The 18,600-nt window shown below is 39.4% G+C and overlaps 1 protein-coding gene across 8 annotated transcripts in view; it reads left to right on the top strand.

The window, feature by feature from the left end:
* Positions 1-18,600, top strand: part of QKI (QKI, KH domain containing RNA binding) — a 120,661-nt gene that overhangs the window by 66,273 nt on the left and 35,788 nt on the right. For all 8 annotated transcript variants that reach the window (XR_002823585.1, XM_023728560.1, XM_023728559.1 and 5 more), the window contains exon 3: positions 6,728-6,871. Coding sequence is in view for 7 of the 8 variants with exons in the window: in XM_023728560.1 (XP_023584328.1) it covers positions 6,728-6,871 (144 nt within the window). In the remaining variant the exon portion in view is untranslated. The remainder of the gene's footprint in view (positions 1-6,727; positions 6,872-18,600) is intronic.

Raw genomic sequence — 18,600 nt, 5'->3', positions numbered from 1 at the left:
GAATGACATCAAGGACATCATACATGAAGAAAGCAAGAGGTCATTAAAAAGACAGGAAAGAAAGAAAAGACCACAATAGATGTCAGAAGAGACTCTGAAACTTGCTCTTGAATGTCGAGTAGCTAAAGCAAAAGGAAGAAATGATGAATAAAAGAACTGAAGATTTCAGAGGACGGCTTGAGAAGACAAAGTAAAGTATTATAATGATGTGCAAAGAGCTGGAGATAGAAAACCAAAAGGGAAGAACGGGCTCGGCATTTCTCAAGCTGAAAGAACTGAAGGAAAAACGCAAGCCTCGAGTTGCAATAGTGAAGGATTCTATGGGGAAAATATTAAACGATGCAGGAAGCATCGAAAGAAAATAGAAGGACTACACCAAAAAGAATTGGTCGACGTTCAACCATTTCGAGAGGTAGCATATGGTCAGGAACCTATGGTACTGAAGGAGGAAGTCCGGGCTGCACTGAAGGCCCTGGTGAAAAACAAGGTTCCAGGAATTGACAGAATAGCAATTGAGATGTTTCAGCAAATGGATGTAGCACTGGAGGTGCTCACTCATCTATGCCATGCAATTTGGAAGCTACCTGGCCAACCGACTGGAAGAGGTCCATATTTATGCCTATTCCCAAGAAAGGTGATCCAACTGAATGCAGAAATTATCGAACAATATCATTAATATCATACACAAGTGAAATTTTGCCGAAGACCATTCAAAAGCGGCTGCAGCAGTATATTTGCAGGGAACTGCCAGAAATTCAGGCCAGATTCAGAAGAGGTTATAGAACCAGATATATCATTGCTGATGTCAGATGGATCCTGTCTGAAAGCAGAGAGTACCAGGAAAATATTTACCTGTATTTTATTGACGATACAAAGGCATTCAGTTGTGGGTCATAACAGATTATGGATAACATTGTGAAGAATGGGAATTCCAGAACACTTAGTTGTGCTCATGAGGAACCTGTACATAGATCAAGAGGCAGTTGTTCAAACACAACAAGGGGATACTGCGTGGTTTAAAGTCAGGAAAGGTGTGCGTCAGGGTTGTATCCTTTTACCATACCTATTCAGTCTGTGTGCTGAGCAGATAATCCTAGAAGCTGGGCTATATGAAGAAGAACGTGGCATCAGGATTAGAGGAAGACTCATTAACAACTTGCGTTATGCAGATGACACAACCTTGCTTGCTGAAAGTGAAGAGGACTTGAAGCAGTTACTGGTGAAGATCAAAGACCACAGCCTTCAGTATGGATTACACCTGAACATAAAGAAAACAAAAATCCTTACAACTGGAACCAATAAGCAACATCATGATAAACGGAGAAAAGATAGATGTTGTCAAGGATTTCATTTTACTTGGATCCACAGTCAACACCCATGGAAGCAGCAGTCAGGAAATCAGATGATGCATTACATTGGGCAGATCTCCTGCGAAAGACCTCTTTAAGGTGTTGGAAAGCAAAGATGTCACCTTGAAGACGAAGTTGTGTCTGACCCAAGCCATGATATTTTTAATTGCATGATATGCATGCAAAAGCTGGACAATGAATAAGGACTGAAGAAGAACTGTGAGGCCTTTGAATTGTGGTGTTGGCGGAGAATATTGAATATACCATGGACTGCCAAAAGAATGAACAAATCTGTCTTGGAAGAAACACAACCACAATACTACTTAGAAGCAAGGGTGACGAGACTGCCTCTTACATACTTTGGACATGTTGTCAGGAGGGATCAGTTCCTGGAGAAGGACATCATGCTTTGCAAAGTACAGGGTTAGGGAAAAAGAGGAAGACCCTCAACGAGATGATTGACACAGTGGCTGCAACAGTGGGCTCAAGCATAACAACGATTCTGAGGATGGCGCAGGACCGGGTGGTGTTTCTTGTTCTGTAGTACATTGGGTCACTGTGAGTTGGAACCATCTCAGCGGCAACTGACAACAGCAGCAGCAGCAGCAATTCTCTGGGGCTCTATGTGGGGCCCTCTTCCCTCCCTCTTTCCTGTTTCCCCCTCACACCATCACCCCAGTCACTTCCAGCTCTTTAAAGGATTATGTTTGATTTTACTCTCTGTTGCTAAGTTGTGCACAGTCGTCCCAACATATCCGAGGAGGATTGGTTTCAGGAGCCCCCCGTGGATACTGAAAATCCACAGATGTTCATGTCCCATATATAAAATAGAGTAGTATTTGCTATATAAGTAGATGTTATCCTGTATTGTTTAGGGAATAAAAAAGTCTGTGCATGTTCAGTACAGACCCAACCAACCACTTTAGACCTGGTTGCATAGTACATGTCAACAACTACATAACCTTTTCCTCCCCTAATATTTCCAGTCCTTGGTTGAGTGATCAAAAGCCGCATAGAAGGAGGGCGACTGACTGTACTTACACTACCGCGAGTTGATTGTATTTAGTTTTCATTCCATTCATTCATGGTGGTGAGTACTCACTGGGCCCTTTTCACGTGGAAACTCATATCCTGCAGTTCTGTTTGCTGAGGTGTCATGTTAGTGACTTTTCTGCCTTTGGTTTCTGTTTCTTGGTGGAGCGCCTGTCAGTTGCTAAACCCCCTGGACTAGTCCTCTGATTTTTATATTATTCTCGACCCTTTTCCATCTCTGTCTTGTTCTACTTGCAGGGAGAATTCCTGAATTTCTATCTTCCAACCTTTCTATTAAGTTTTCATTTTTGCTATAGTTTTAGTTTGCAAGACTCCTTTTTTGGTTTTGAATTCTTCTTTAATGGCATTTATTTTACCCGTTTCTGGGTTGCAGTATGTCTCATAACTGAGGAATTTTGAATTTTTCTTCTCCCTGCTCAGTGGTTGGTATGTTCAGGTTATTTGTGTGTTTTTGTCCAGCTGGTCAGACTCCCAGGGAAGGATCTCTCCTGACTCCAGTGGTGGGCCTGGCTGCCCTCACTGGGGGGACGCTGGAGGTCTCAGCCTTCAGTGTGTCAGCAGTGCCCCGCCCCGCCCCCGTGTCTTCAACTTCCTTTAGAAAATCAGTTCCTCGTCTTTTGCTGGGACCAAGGAGTGCTAGCTACCCAGCTCTTTGGGGAGAAAGGATGTAGAAATTCAACTGCTGCTTAGGAGAGTTCAGCCAGCCCTCCAGTCATAGCGTCTCCCTCACCCTCACCTCCAGGGCTGCCAATTTCTGCAGCCTTTTGGGGGTTGTGCGGTGTAAATTGGGTTCCTTCTTGGCTTTCCTTACTCTGAGGGCCCAGAATTTTGCTTTCTGGGGTCTGTTACATCAGTTACCCCTAAGTCATCTGCTTTCTGGTTCTTAATTTTTTTTTTTTTTTACTGTTTTCTTTTGCATTTTTTTCTTTCTTATGAGTTTATATATTTAAACTCTTATTTTAGAAGAATTTTAGGAAGGAGTTAAAGTACATGACTGCATTGATTTTACCATTTTTATCTGGGAATTCATGCTCCTTCAATGGTTTTTTTTTTTTTTTTAAACGGCAAGCAAAACTTTATTTTGAAACAAACGTTAGGATAGATGTAATTTTCTTTTTGTATTTTTAATTGGCATTGTTGTCGAATCAGTCAAAACTATACATTTGCCAAGCAGTTTTACACCTGAAACGTTTTACTTCTCCAGTAACGCAGACGAGCAAGTTACAGTGCAACTTTGTTTCCTGTTCCTAGCGTACAAATAGCGCCCCCCCCCCTTTTTTTTTTAATCCTCTGGCTTTTGTCTTCCCCTGCAGGAAGGTTTCTGTGGCAGGTCCCTTACGATTTTAGTGTAGCTTTATTGTTAGGCTTTTCTAAAACCCTCTGGATTATAAATGTTGCTCAGGTTGTCCGTGCACTAGTGTCTGTGTCACACACACTAGCTCTCATGTCTTCACTGATTCTGACATCTGTGTCAGCTCTAGGTCGGTGGCAATTGATTGGTTTTTCTTCTCTCATGTGTCCTGGTTTCCTGCTGCTTGCTGCTTTGCATGCCTGTGATTTCTGACTGGATGGCAGAGTGTGAATTTTACCTTGTTGGCTAGATGTTTTGTAGTCTTACAAGTATTCTTGAACTTTGTTCTGAGGTGCAGTTAAGTTAGTTGGAAATGGTTTGATCTTTTAGGTCTTGGTTTTAAGAAAGTTTTTGAGGCGGCGGTACTGTCACAGTGCTCAGTCCAGCCATAATTATTCTCATGACTGAGGCAAGACTCCTCGGTGTCCTCTACCCAGTGCTGGGAGTGTGAGGCGTTCATCCTGGCCCTGCGTGAGCCCTTCCTCCAGCGCCCGCTGATCAGGGGCAGCTGAGGACAGGAGGCCCTCTGCGGGTCTCCAGAGAGCAAGGCCATTGGCCTCCCTGCACTCTGGAGGCTCCAGGCCCCACCGGCCTGCCCTCCCTGGGCCACGGCCTGGAAATGCTTGAGCCAGTGAGCTGGGCATCTCAGTGCTCACCGCCCTTGTTGCTCAGCAGCCAGGGGTCGCTGTCCCTGGTTGCTTTCTGCCCAGTGTCTTGAAGACTGGTGTTTCCTGTATTTTAATCATTTATTGGTTGCTTCAGGACAGAGCGTAAATCTGGTTCCTGTTACTCGTCTTGGCCAGGAGCAGAAGTCCCTTATGCGTACGTATGTAGGTGCACTGTTAGGTTCACCAAATAATACAAGTAACTTTATAATGTCTGTCTACAAAGAAATTAATGGATGAATAAAATGGAACTTTGGAGGGAAAATTTGGCAACATTTCTCAACATAAAAATTAAAATCTGGATTTTTCTTGGGGGAGCAGAGGTATGGGTACAGATTTACACATTTTACATTCTTCGGCATAAAGATAACTCTGAGCTTCCCAGTCTTGATTCATTACGTCCTCGGTTTTTTGTGGTGCCCCTGTATCAGAAAAAATACCTAACAGTTCCTTTATTAAATAGTTACTTCCAAACACCTTAATTAGAATTTATATTATAATAGCTTAGTATTCATTTTTTAAAAGCACACATAAATTGAAAGAAGAAAATTTTATTTTAGTCTTAAATAGTCACAGTTATTTATTAATGGAATCTGTGGGGACACACCCTCGTGTCCTGTTCCACATTATTTTTTATCTGGACTTGCTTTTTATCAAAACCTTGGGTGGTGCAAACGGTTAACGTGTTCAGCTGCCAACCGAAAGGCTGGAGATTCGAGCCCACTCAGAGGCACCTAGGAAGAAAGGCCTAGCGACCTACTTTTGAAAAGTCAGCCACTGAAAACCCTGTGGACTAAAGAGAACAGTTCCACTTTGACACACATAGGGTCATCATGAGTCAGAATCGACTCAACGACATCTGATTAATGTTGAAATAGTCAAATATTTTGAACTAGTAGTTTGTATGGTGTCTGACAGACAGTGACTGTTGCTGTACTTCACATGACATTACAGTATCCCACTGCACCCCCATGAGTTCACCGTGCTCACTGTGAATCCGTGTCTGGCAACACATGCGTAGCCTATGATAGGATTGTGGAAAGTTCTTTTCGTCTAATTTCCCATTTAAAACATTTGGATGTGTTTTCATACTAATGATACTAATGGAAAATAAAGGCAGAAGCATATGCTTTACTGTTAGAACTTACTTCTACCCTTATTGGTTAAGCTTTATAGATTTTTCATAGCATTGCCTCTGTGAACATGTGAGATGTAGCAGAAAGCTGCTAGTGCTTTTGCACTAAGAATTTGTTTTAGCAGTTTTATTTTCTGTGATTGGAACCTCAAAATTTGGTAAACAGTGGCATTTAAGATAGACGTTTGGCAGCAGCTCCTGTCTGTTGTTTACATTGTTACCTTGCTCTGAGCCAGGTCCATTTATTGCTGTAAAACTTAAAACAAGAAGCAAAGAATAGTCTGAAGTGGAAGGGATATGTGACTCACTGTGCTTCGAAAGCTCCCTCTTTTGTAGCCTGACGAGGTTTCCAACATGGGGACATCCCTTACTAGATGATTTCAAGACATCACAGAAATGAAACATAGGTATTCTCTACTAAATTAATGTTTATGACTTGATATAATTAAAGAGTGACCTTAGAGTTAGTTCACTGTTTAAAAGTAAAGTCGATGAATTTAACAGCTAAGACTGTTCTTACCTTTAGTGCTTGTTGTGACTATAAAGAAATGTTTTTGTAATTACCACTTGAAATACTTAATACAGATGCTATTTATGGTACATAATAATGTCTGTGTAAAATACTGTTCCTGATTTGAAGACAACCAGTGTACTAAAAGCAGTTAAATGAGGTGGAAAGATCGCTGAATTTGAGAATGAAAACTTTGGTTCAGCTCTTAAATTAGCAGCTTATTTGCTGTGATCTTGACAAGTGACTTGCTTAACCTTGGTGAGCTTCTGGACTCATCAGTAAAAGATAGAAATGATAACATGCCTCTTAAAGTGTTTTCATGATAATTTGAGGATGAACCAAACACACATTTCTTAGTGCATCGCGGGACCACAGGGCTTGTGATTGTCTTGCTCACTGGGGTGTGTTAGCATCTGGTTCCCTGCCTGTGGTACGTGGTAGTAGATGCTCAACAAATATTTATTGTTGAACTAACCAACATTGGACCCGGTAATCTCACAGCCAGACTTTTTGCCAGGAAAACAATTCAGAAAGTTTATATTGTCATCACACCAAAATAATGAAAACATAGCTTAAATAATTGGGAACAAGTTAGTGTTATGCTAGATGCACCCTCTCTTTGAGGAGAGTAATTTGTAACAGTGTACTTTGTAATTTTTTTAGGAGGAGCAAAATAGAGGCAAGCCCAACTGGGAACATCTAAATGAAGATTTACATGTACTGATCACTGTGGAAGATGCTCAGAACAGAGCAGAAATCAAACTCAAGAGAGCAGTTGAAGAAGTGAAGAAATTACTGGTACCTGCAGTAAGTAATAATTTCCGAATCTGAGATTTGGGTCCCACCTCCCCTTTTCAGTTTGATTTTAAATTATTATAATATTTATGCTAATAAAGAATAGGTTATTATTTGTTAGAAATTTTAGTAAACCACAAAATATGTAAGTAGTTTATAACACATTTAATGCAGTACAATAGACAAGCTTAGACATTCCGCAGATCCAGGAAAGCCTGTTTATTCTTTGTGAAAAAAGTGTCGTGTGGGGCACAAACTTAATTAATGGCCAACTGTTCAACAGCAGTGTTAAACTTTTAAAGTTTCTGAATCACTGTTACCATTATGGGGGAAGGTATAAGCACACCATAATCAGTCTGAGTGACGAAATAGGCTTTCTTCTCTTGAGCAGTAGCTCCTTGTGAGCAATTGACGAGTGTTGAGAAGTCGCTACGTCTAATACGCTGAATGAGCTCTGTTAGGAAGAAGATGTTCTCTGACTAGCATTTGTCTGCCAGTTACTCTGCTAGCATATCCTGTGTCCTACAGAAAGATTAATGTCACAGTGAAATTCCCCAGGTGATAAAAGGTTCTTTTAATAAAAATAGAAACTAACTTTTACTAAAGTACCAGGCACCATTCTGAGCACTGCTCACACTTTAACTCATTTAATATTAATTTCTGACATGTTAAGAACTATTGAAGTTTTTATTAGGGGTCTCAGATAAGGCGTTACAGGTAACTTTAGAGGGTGACAACTCATGAGAAATTTCCTGTTCACCTTTGTATTTCCATCATCCCTCCCTCCTCCCCTCCCTCCTCCTCTCTTTTGCCATCTCCCCCCTTCTACAGTCTAGAAATGACAGTTGAACTAGTACCAGATTATTACCTTTTTCAGTGGGAAATGAAGAAAAAAAAAAAAAAAAAAAAAGATGGTTTTCTAAGTCATTAAAATATTTTTCTTATATTAGTAAAAATATACAGACATGCAGACCCTAAGTAGCTATAGAAAAAACTAGGACAACTGTTAGTATTCTGTCCAACAAAAATTTATTGATATTTACGTAAATGAGTATGGTGTCTGGTGTTCTTTATTTTCCAGATAGTCTATTCTATAAATAAACTCACAAAGTCATAAACATTTCTCCTTTACTTGACAACTTGATTAACTTCTTGGAAAAAAAGAATTTCATGTAAATTCTGCTTAATAGGGCTTATCAGAAACATAAACTAAAATCTGTATTTGTACATTGTTAAGCCATGTAATCTTTCTTCATCCTTTTCGTTGATCTAATTGAAAAACTACAGAAAAGGGGATTTTGTCAGCATGTTGGGCTGTTAGTCCCATGCTCAGAAAAAGTTGCTTAACATTTAGCATTATTTTATTGCTGTGTATAACCAGAAAATAGTCAGCTGATATTACACTAGGCAAATGAGTTCATCTAATATAGCAAGTAGAGCTGTGTCTAATAACTAAAACTTACCTGTTAGATTATTCTAATCAACTGCTTTAGTTCTGAAAAGTATTAACCTGGGAAAGAACTTGGAATTAGAAGCTGTGATGCTAACTAGCTATGTGTCTTTCAGAAAATCAGTTAACTTTTTTGTGTCTGTTTCCTCTTTTTTGGGCACGCATCTGCACATGCACACACACACTTCACACCATACCCACAGATTTAGTCATTCTGTGTTTATTTGAATTTTTCAAAACTGCGAGCTTTTTCTTACCCATGAGCCTTTGTAGTTCGTTCAGCAAATGTTTATTGCGTGCTTGCTGTAGGCTAGACACTGTGTCTGCCCTTGAGGGGACAGAGAGCCTAAAGCTGACCTACAGAGTTCCTTTGTTCATGGAGCTTTGGCTGTTTGTGGTGGAGGAGGAATTGGGTGACTGACAAGATGCAAAGCAAATATTAACTATGTTGTAATAAAGTGCTATGAAGAAAAATAAAGTAGGGTAACAGAATGGAGAATGGTGGATTAGGGAAATCGTATTTTATACAGGATGATTAGAGAAGGTCTCTGAGAAGGTGACGTTTGAGAGTAAACCTTACTGAAGTGTGGTGCAGCCATTTGGATATAGGCGATGAGTGTTCTCAACAGGGCAGTCAGTGCGGTGGCCCTGCGCCATGTTTGAAGAGCATCCATGAGGCCAGTGTGGAGCTTGGCAAGCAGTGTAGGCGAAAGATGTGGGTGGAGTGGATGGCAGATGATGTAGGCTTTAGGCCACGGTAAGGATACTGGATGTTAGTCTGAGATGAGGAGCTGTCGGAGGATTTTGAGGTGAGAAATGACATAACCCAATTTATATTTCAAAGAATCATTCTGGCTGCTAGTCTGAGAATAAATTTTGAGGGTGATGGTGAAAGCAGGAATGCCAGATAGGAAGCATCTGTACTTCACGTAAGAAATGAAAGTGACTTGGGCTGGTGTTGAAAGCAGAGAGTAGTAGTGTTCACGTTGTGGGTTTATTCTGAATGTGAGGCTGATAGAAATTGTGATGGGTTGGGTGTGGTACGATATGTGATGGCGTCAGGGTTCTTCCCCTGCGCAGCTGGAGTTGTCTTCATTTGCACGGTTACCGCAGCAGGTTTAAGAGGGAAGTCAGGAAGTTGAATTTGGAGTGTAAAAGTTGAGATATACCTATTAGATACCAAATGTTGGTAGGCATTTTAGTATAACAGTCAGGAGTTAGGTGAGAAAGCAGCACTAGAATATATAAATTTGGGACTCGTCATCACACCAAAGTGTTCAGGGCTGTGGGACTGGACGATCTCACTAGAAGTGGGATATGGGTAGAGAGGAGAGTCTGAGGGCTGAGCCCAGGGGTACGTCAGCATACGGAGGTCAGGACCAAGCAGAGGATTCAGAGGAGCTTGAGGGAGGAAAACCAGGATAGCATGGAGTGAAGAACTCCTCAAGGAGTGAATGGTCAGTTTTGTTCAGTTAAAATACCAGTGGAGAGCTAACCACTGGGTTTGGCAAGTAATGGTCATTGGTGACCTTGCCACTCAGTTTCTTTTGGAATGTGGGAGTTAAACATCTGATGGCTGTGGGTTTAAGAAAGAATGGGACAAGAGGAAGAGAAGCTGGGATTTTTTTTTCCCCTAAGAGTTCATTATTTAGGTAAATGATCCTGTGCCTCCCCTCCAGTGGTCTTATTCTCTGTTCCACCTCAGCCACCCACTCCCAAGGTGGTCTCCTCCTTGTGTTTTCTCATCAGGAATAAAAGCACCCTCCAGACATAGAGTAGCAGAGTGTCCAGCAGCGGGCATTTCCCTTATTTCAGTGAGGACATGCTGAGTGTATGTACTGGCGGGATAAGTCTCTTGAAGTAGAATTACTGGGTTAAAGGGTAGGTGCGTTTTAAAATTTAATACATCACTTACACTGAAATTTCTAAGTTGCCTTCCAGAGAATTTGTATCAATTTATAGTCCTGCTGATATTGTATGGAAATGCCTGTTCAGTGTAGTCTCAAATCTTGGGTATGACCAGACTTTCCATCTTCACTTGTCTAATAGGTTTTTTTCAAAAGCCTTTTTAATTTCAAAAATTTGAACGAAGTAATTTTTATGGTTCTTATAACTATTTGTTATTTTAGGACACTTTCTGTATTAAAGAGATATATGATATTATGGGTATTTTTGTAACTTAAAAACTATATTTTTATCTTCATGTTTATATCTCGATCAGGAACATAATCCCTAATTTTGTGTTGTTTCTGTGGGGAGTATGATTCACTTTACACGATCATTTACGGAAAGAATTTGCAGCTAAAGTCGGGAGTTGTCTCTGTATTAGTCCACTCTAAATGTTTCTTACCTTCTCATGTGGAATAGATTCTTTTTGGAAAGATGTAGAAAGAGAGTTGTGTGTATTTTAATGGTTTCCTGCCTGTTTTGTTCAGCGTCACACAGCCAGAGATCTCGTCGTGGCCTGAGGGGCCCAAGGGTGAGGAGTGAGAGGTGGTAGGCTTTTTCCTTGTTGTAAGATGTCATAACTCAATGTAGTTAATACTCCATTTTGTATTTTTGCATCTGGTGATTTTGAAGGTTAAGAAATCTGGGTAAAAATTATGCCTATACTCCTTGTGATGGAGTTCTTTAATATTTCTAATAATTTGGTAATTTGAATGTATACCCCTTAATTTACATGACCATTAATTCACATCACCCTACATATAAACTAAAAGTATAGTAAATCAGTTCATATCCTTTAAATTCAATTTTAGATTTCAGAACATCCTTATGAAGTAGCAGCTTAGCCCCACTTTACCGACAAGCAAACTGCCTCTGCGTTATTAGAGCACGTGGTAATTAGAGTTTGTGTGTGTGTTTGCAGAAAGCAGTATTCTGATTCCACTGTCAAAGTACTAAGGATTTTGAGGTGATCACACTTCATTCATTAGTAGGGTTTACCAAGTAACATTTTGCCTAGAAAACTTGTTTCATTGTTGTTGGTTGTTGTCAAGTTGATTCCAACTCATGGTGACCTCACGTGTGCAGAGCAGAGCTGCTCCATAGAATTTTCAAGGCTGTGATATGTCAGAGGCGGATCAGCGGGCCTGTCTTTCAAGGCCCTTCTGGGTGGACTTGAACTTCCATCCTTTTGACTAGTAGTCAAGTGCTTACCCTGTGCAGCACCTAGGGACGCCAGAGAAATTGTTTACTCTGAAAATAATACCATTTTTATTTTAGAAATTCCTTTGATTTTGATATTATTTTAATCTCTTTTGTTTCTACTTATTAAATCACAAAATAATTTTTAAAAAATGCATAGTTAACCAAGAGTCATTTCTCAGTCTGTTGTCCTCAAATAGCTACTAAAAATACCCAGTTCGGCATACAATCGAGTAATTATAATCTCAGTTCCATGAACTTGAACTATACCTGCTTCAGATTTCTGGAGCCTTCGGTATACTGTTGTAATCACAGTGTGACATCTGGTGGAAAATTAAGTCATGCTCATTGATAGAAAAGGACTATAGAACAGTGTTGTTTTTGCTGATATTTAGTGACTGCAGTCATGCTGGGCAGACCTAGGCTGCTAAGTCCTCCTCCACAGTAGGGTGCATTTACTTCTGCCACCCTGGATGAAGCCACACTATGGGCTGCTTACCTACTTAGTGATCTTTCTTCTTTTCACCATCAGTCTTACTCCTTACAATTCATTCTCCCATAAGTTAGTAAGAGTGATTAGAAAAACAAATATAAATCCAGTTAAACACTGCCAGTGATTGAGCACCATACTTTAAAAGTGGGGATAGCAAGTGAGCGGTTTGTTGTGTGGTGAAAAAGTGGCTCATAACTGGAAACAAAGTATAGACAATCATGAAAAAAGTGTCGTGTAAAGTCAGAGAGGGAAAATGTTAATGAAATAATTAGTTTTAGGATTTTGGATAGCTTTATGTAACTACAGTCAATGCTGACGGATGCAGCAGACAAGAAATCAAATGACATACTGCATTGGGCACAAGACCTCTTTAAAGTTTAAAAAGCAGAGATGTCACTTTGATGACTAAAGTGCTCCAGCACCTGATCCAAGCCGTGGAATTTTCAGTTGCTTCATATACATGCAAAAGCTGGACAATGAAAAAGGAAGACCAGAGAAGAACTGACACATTTGAATTATGGTGTGGGCGAAGAATATTGAATATACTGCAGACTGCCAGAAGAACAAACAAATCTGTCTTGGAAGAAGTATAACCAGAATGCTCCTTAGAAGTGAGGATGATGAGACTTTGTCTTCTGTACTTCGGACACGTTATCAAGAGGGACCTGGAGAAGGACATCCTGCGTGGCAAAGCAGAGGGTCAGCAAAAAAGAGGAAGACCCTCAACGAGATGGATTGATGCAGTGGTTGCAACAGTGGGCCTCAAACATAGCAGCAGTTATGAAGATGGTGCAGGACCAGGCAGTGTTCTGTTCTGTGGTACATAAGGTCACCGTTAGTCAGAACCGACTCGATGGTACCTAACAACAACAACATACACGTTTAATTTGTTTATTATAATTAGAAAACTTTCTTCAGAAGACATTTTAATACTTGTTTTTATTAACATCATAATTCTCACATTCTCTTGTGAGCCCTACGGAATAAACCGGTATGTTAGGTTTCTTGGCCAAAAATTCTTCCTACACTCTTCGCTTAGCATTTACCTAGTAAGTTACAAGTATAACTTCAGAATTTCTACCATGAACTGTGACATAATACTTTCTTACTTCTACGTAGTACTTTTCAAATCACTTTAACATATATTAGATCCTCACATAAAATGTGTGTATTAATTTAATTTACTTATTTCCTGATTTTGTCATTAGATGTTTTCATTTCCTTTATTTGTTCTATACTAATAGTGTAATATGTTACAGATTTCCAGTGTATTTTGCTTTGTATAACCTGCCTGTAATTAACTTGGCCTTGATATGCTCGTGTATTTCTTAGGGCAGGTGATTGGTGGTTGTGGAGGTCCTTCCTGACTATTTGAAGGGCTTTAGCTTTCACGCTGATAAGTCGAGGAAGCCAGTGGGGGCTTTCAGCAGAGGAGTGACATGAGCTGGTCAGTATTGTACAAGGATCTCTTGGCGTGCTCTGTTTAAAACAGACAAAAGAGCATAAGAAGGGAAGTAAGGAGATTGGTTAAGAGGCTCTGGCAGGGGTCAGCAAGCTAAGGCCCATGGGTCATATTCAGCCTGCCGCCTATTTTTGTACAATCCAAGAGTGAAGAATGTTTTTGTACATTTTTTTAATGGTTAGGGGAAAATCAAAAGAATAATATTTCATAAAATGTGAGAATTGTGAAATTCACATTTCACTGCCCATGTAAAAGTTTTATTGGAACATAGCCATGCTTATTCATATACATACTGTTTATGACTGCTTTTACGTTTAATGGTAGAGTTAACTGCCACAGAGACCACATGCCCAACAAAGCCACTTACTGCCTGGTTCATTACAGAAAAAACTTAAAGCTCCTGGACCGTTGCATTAATCTAGTTGAGAGATGATGATAGGTTGGACCAAGATAGAGGTGAGTGAGGTGGTGACACATGGTGTAATTCTGGGCGTATTTTGAAAGTGAACCTAGCAGCTTTTGCCAGTGGATTGTCCTTGGGGTGTTAGAAAGCAAGGAGTCAAGGATGGCTCCAAGGTTTTAGCCTGAGCGGCTGGAAAGATAGAATTACTATGCCCTTGATAGGGAAGATGTTAGTAGGAACAGACTTGGAGCAGCTTACTTTTTGACTCAGGAAGTTTGAGAGATGTCTGTTGTCCATCCAAGTGTAGCTCTCAAGCAGGCAGTTGGATGTGAGTCTGGAATTAAGGGGGGAGAGGCTCATCGTTAACTGTTGTTGTGTGCCGTCGAGTCAATTCCGACTCATAGCAACTCTGTAGGACAGAATAGAACTGCCCCATAGGGTTTCCTAGGCTTTAATCGTTAAGAAGCAAACCATCACGTCTTTCTCTTGTGGAGCCACTGGTGAATTCAAACCACCAGCCTTTTGGTTAGCAGTCAGGCGCTTTCACCATTGTGCCACCGGGTCTCCATTGTTAAATAGATGGTGTTAAAAGCCATATACCCTGGGTGAAGTGACTGAAGGAGTGAATGTAGACAGAAATAGTGCAGGAGTTGAGCCCTGGGGCACTCACTCTAAAGTAAAGAAGTCAGAGAGTGAAAGAAAAAAACCAGCAGGAAAATAAAAACAAAACCAGGAGAGCGTGATATCTTGGAAGCCAGACAAAGAAGAGAATGACCCTGTGTTTCAGATTTCATACTCAGCTCTGAGTGGAAAGGCTGTGGTTTGTTGTTGTTGTTGTTAGGAGCTGTTGTGTCGGCTCCGACTCACAGCAACTGTGTGTATAACAGAAAATGTTGTTGTAAGTTGCCACGGAGTCAAATCCAACTTACGGTGACCCAGGTAGTATAGTATAATTTCTTCACTTACTAAATACTGCATCAGAGCATCATTTCTATTCGGATCAACAAATACTGTAAGTTTACAGTATGCTAGGCACTAGGGGTACAGAAAATTATTTAAGGCAAGGTCGTTACTATTTATAGTACTATGTCATTTTCCTAACTCTGACACTTTTCATAAGTATTCTGGGTAAAGGAAGCTTTCAGTATGCTAGTAAGCATTTTAAACCTCTGGGAGGAACCATTTCCAAATTCAATTGACCATATAAAAAAAAAAATGAAGTGGGGTGTGTTCCCATCTAACGTTCTAGAGATACTGGTTTGAGAAATAAGTGGAAACTAATTTAAATACAGTTGAGCCAAGCTAGTTTAATTCTAAAGAATAGTCACTCTGAAGACATGAGAGAAGAAAACTCTTGAGGGATTCCTCCCCCCTTCCTTTTTTAACACATACAATAAAATGAACCCATTTTAAGTGTACAGTTTGATGAGTTTTGACAACTGTATACACCCTTATAACCACTTCTGCAGTTAAGATTCCATCACTCCAAAAATTTCCTCACGCCCCTTTGACATCAACTCACCGCTTCCCCCAACCAGTGGGTTTAGTTCTGCCTTTTCCAGAATTTCCTATATGTGAAATCAGCTTGACTTATTTTCGTTCAGCATGTTTTACTTACTTACTTATGTATTCGAGATTCATCCACGTTGTTTCATGGATGTTGCAGTGTGTTGTTCCTTTTTGTTTTAATTAGTATTCCGTTTGAATAGATAGGCCACAGTTTATCTGTTTACTTCTGGTTTTAATTTTCATTTCCCTGAAGACAAATGATGTTGAGCATTTTTTAATGGGCTTTGTGATCATTGATACATGTCTTGTTTGATGACGTGTCTGTTCATATCTTTCCTTTTTTTTAAAATTGGGTTGTTTGTCGTCTTCTTACTGAATTATAACAGTTCTTATATATTTGTGGTATAAGTCCTTTGTCAGACAAATATTTTCTCCCAATCTGTGGCACACTATTTTTGTTTTTTTGTGGGCGTTTCTTTCGTTTTGTGGGAAGGTTTTTTATTACAAATTCAACTTCTTCGGTTGTTATAGGGCTGTTCAGATTTTCTCTTTCTTTTCTATTTTTCAAAGAATTTGTCTTTGTCATCTAAATTGTCAAATCTATTAGAATAAAGTAGTTCATAATATTCACTTATCTTTTTAATGTCTGTTGGATCTGTAGTGGTGTGCTTTTTCATTTGTATTTGTGGCTTCTGTCTCTTTTTTTCTTGATCAGTTTAGCTGAGCTGTATCTATTTTGTCAATCTCTTAGAAGCACCAGCTTTGTGACTTTCATGATTTCCTCTCTCCTTTTTCTGTTTCATCGATTAAACACTCTTAAACCTTCCTTCTACTGTATTTGGGTTTAATTTTATTTTCAAGACTCTTAAAGTGAAAACTTAGATTAGTGATTTGAGACTTTTCTTTCTACTTTTCAGACCTTTCTTTTGAAGCTATAAATTCCTTTCTGAGTAATGTTTTAGCTGCATTCCACAGATATTCTTATGTTGTATTTTTAATCATCCTTCAGTTGAAAATATTCCCTGATTTCCTTTGTTACTTCTTTAATCGTGGGTTATTGTCAAGTGTTTGGGGTTTTTCTATTTATCATATTGTTACTGATTTCTAATTTAATTCTGTTATATGTACAGAATGTAATCTATAAGGTTCAGTCTTTTGAATCTAATTATTACATTTTTATAGCCCAGCATATGGTCTGTTTTGATGAGTGTTCATGTACACTTAAAAAATGTGTATTCTAGAGTAATTGGGTATGTATTCTATTAATGCCATTTAGATAAAGGTGGTTGAAAATGTTTTTATATATCTTACAGTTCTTGTATTAGATGCGTATACATTTATTATTTCTATACCTCCTTGGGTTTGAATCCCAATTCTAGTTGAATGACCTTAAAATTTTTGTGCCTCAGTCTACATTGTGTAATCAGAATAGTAATCCCGCTTTGTAGTTTTGTTCTGAGGATTGAATGAGCTAATACAAGAAAAATACTCGGTCCGTAGAAAGTGCTAGCTGTTGGTCTTCTTAATTACTGTGCTTGGTTGGACATTTTTGCAGAAAACATATCTAGAAAGTGACCCACTGAGAAAATGATTCGTCATTTCACAATAAAATGAAAATGATTGATTCTCTGCATTGGCAGTTTGTGTGCCTTTTTATCAAATTAGTAATTCTCCTATTAAACTTTAAACAGAGAGATAAAGTAATCTCTTAATTCTGTTCTGGATGGGAAGTCAGCTTTTAGGAGGATCAATCTGAGGTTATTAGTGATACTAAATAAGGCTTAAATTTCCAGTTGGAGAATTACTTCCTCTCAACTGAAAGCAAAGTAAAATCTTGGGTGAAAACTTCTGTGTGTCCCATTAGTGGATGGGGGTAAAAATGAAAGTGCCTTTTAGATTGTACTTTAGGCTAATCTTTGCATTTATTTGCTAAACATGTTGACTTAGAAGAATAGTTGCTCTCTGTAGAAGATATACTGCTACATGAAATAATAGGCATTGTAATGTGTACATGTATATCTATATTTATTTCCAAATTTAAACAAGGGGATAGTCGCTACCGTATGAAACAAAGAATGGAATCTTCAATGGTGCTGAGCCCTGTCTGTGTAGGTCAGGCACATATATACAGAAATAATGGAGTAGTGCGCTCTTCTGGTGCCATCAGGATCACGCTGGTCTTAAGGTATTGGCAACTGTAAGGATTGGTTACGTCAACTACAGCATTGCAAGGTCAGTTGCAAGTTCAGTTCCTGATCTCGGGGTACCACAAGAAAGAAGGTAATTCTGTTCCTTATCCGTAAAATGAACCCTTATTGCTAGTCCATTATCTCGTCAGTGTAGACTTTTGTTCACAGTGGGAGAGTAAGCAAGAAACATTATGAAATCATCTGTTAACATTGCTATTATGTATTACGGGACCAAAGACTTTACATGGGTATATATCCTATGATCTTTTCTAGTGTTCTCAGAAAGACATAAAAAACACCAGAACAGTGAAAGCGGGGTGGGGTGGGGGGAGAGGGGGTTGCTGTGAACTAAGCTAATATGAAGAAACCGAGAAAGTAGAAGTGAGTGGTATGTTTACCCTTATCTCCTTTATATACCCATATACAGCCATATCTCCTTTTCTCACTGCAGCTTTCCCCCGTTTTAAATAGGAATGGAGGTCAGAAGTTTCTGTTGGGGAGATAGAATACTAAATTGGAAAGGCTGAGCTAACTGAGTAGCATTAACCTGTACTAGAGAAGATAAGTGCTGCGGCTCCTGAAGTTCACCTTATACCCTGGTGATTTAAGACACGCTTTGGGCACCCAAGATGTACCAGTCTCAGTCGATCCATGGAGTGTTTGTCTTCCGGCTTTTTACTTTTGGTGGTGGTTGGTGGATATCATGGTGACTTTCTTTGCTTTTTTTTTTCTATAAGTTTACTTACAAGTATTTGAGAACTTGAATGTGAATCGATTTTTAATATAACTGATCTCTTTATGAAACTACAGTATATACATAACCAAAAACCCATTGCCATCCAGTTGATTCCGACTCATAGCAACCCTATGAGACAGAGTAGAACTGCCCTAGAGGGTTTCCAAAGCTGTAATCTTTACGGAAATAGACTGGCACATCTTACTCCTGAGGAGCAGCTGGCAGGTTCAAACCTCTGACCTTTCAGTTAGCAGCCAAGCGGTTTGACCACTGTGCCACCAGCGCTCCTTCTTACAGTAGATACGTAGAACTCAGTTACATTAAACTAAATAATCGCTCTAGTGACACATTT

This window comes from Trichechus manatus, unplaced genomic scaffold (genome assembly GCF_000243295.1).
Source record: "Trichechus manatus latirostris isolate Lorelei unplaced genomic scaffold, TriManLat1.0 scaffold00002, whole genome shotgun sequence".
Lineage (NCBI taxonomy): Eukaryota > Metazoa > Chordata > Mammalia > Sirenia > Trichechidae > Trichechus > Trichechus manatus.
This window is presented reverse-complemented; position numbering and strand designations above follow the sequence as displayed.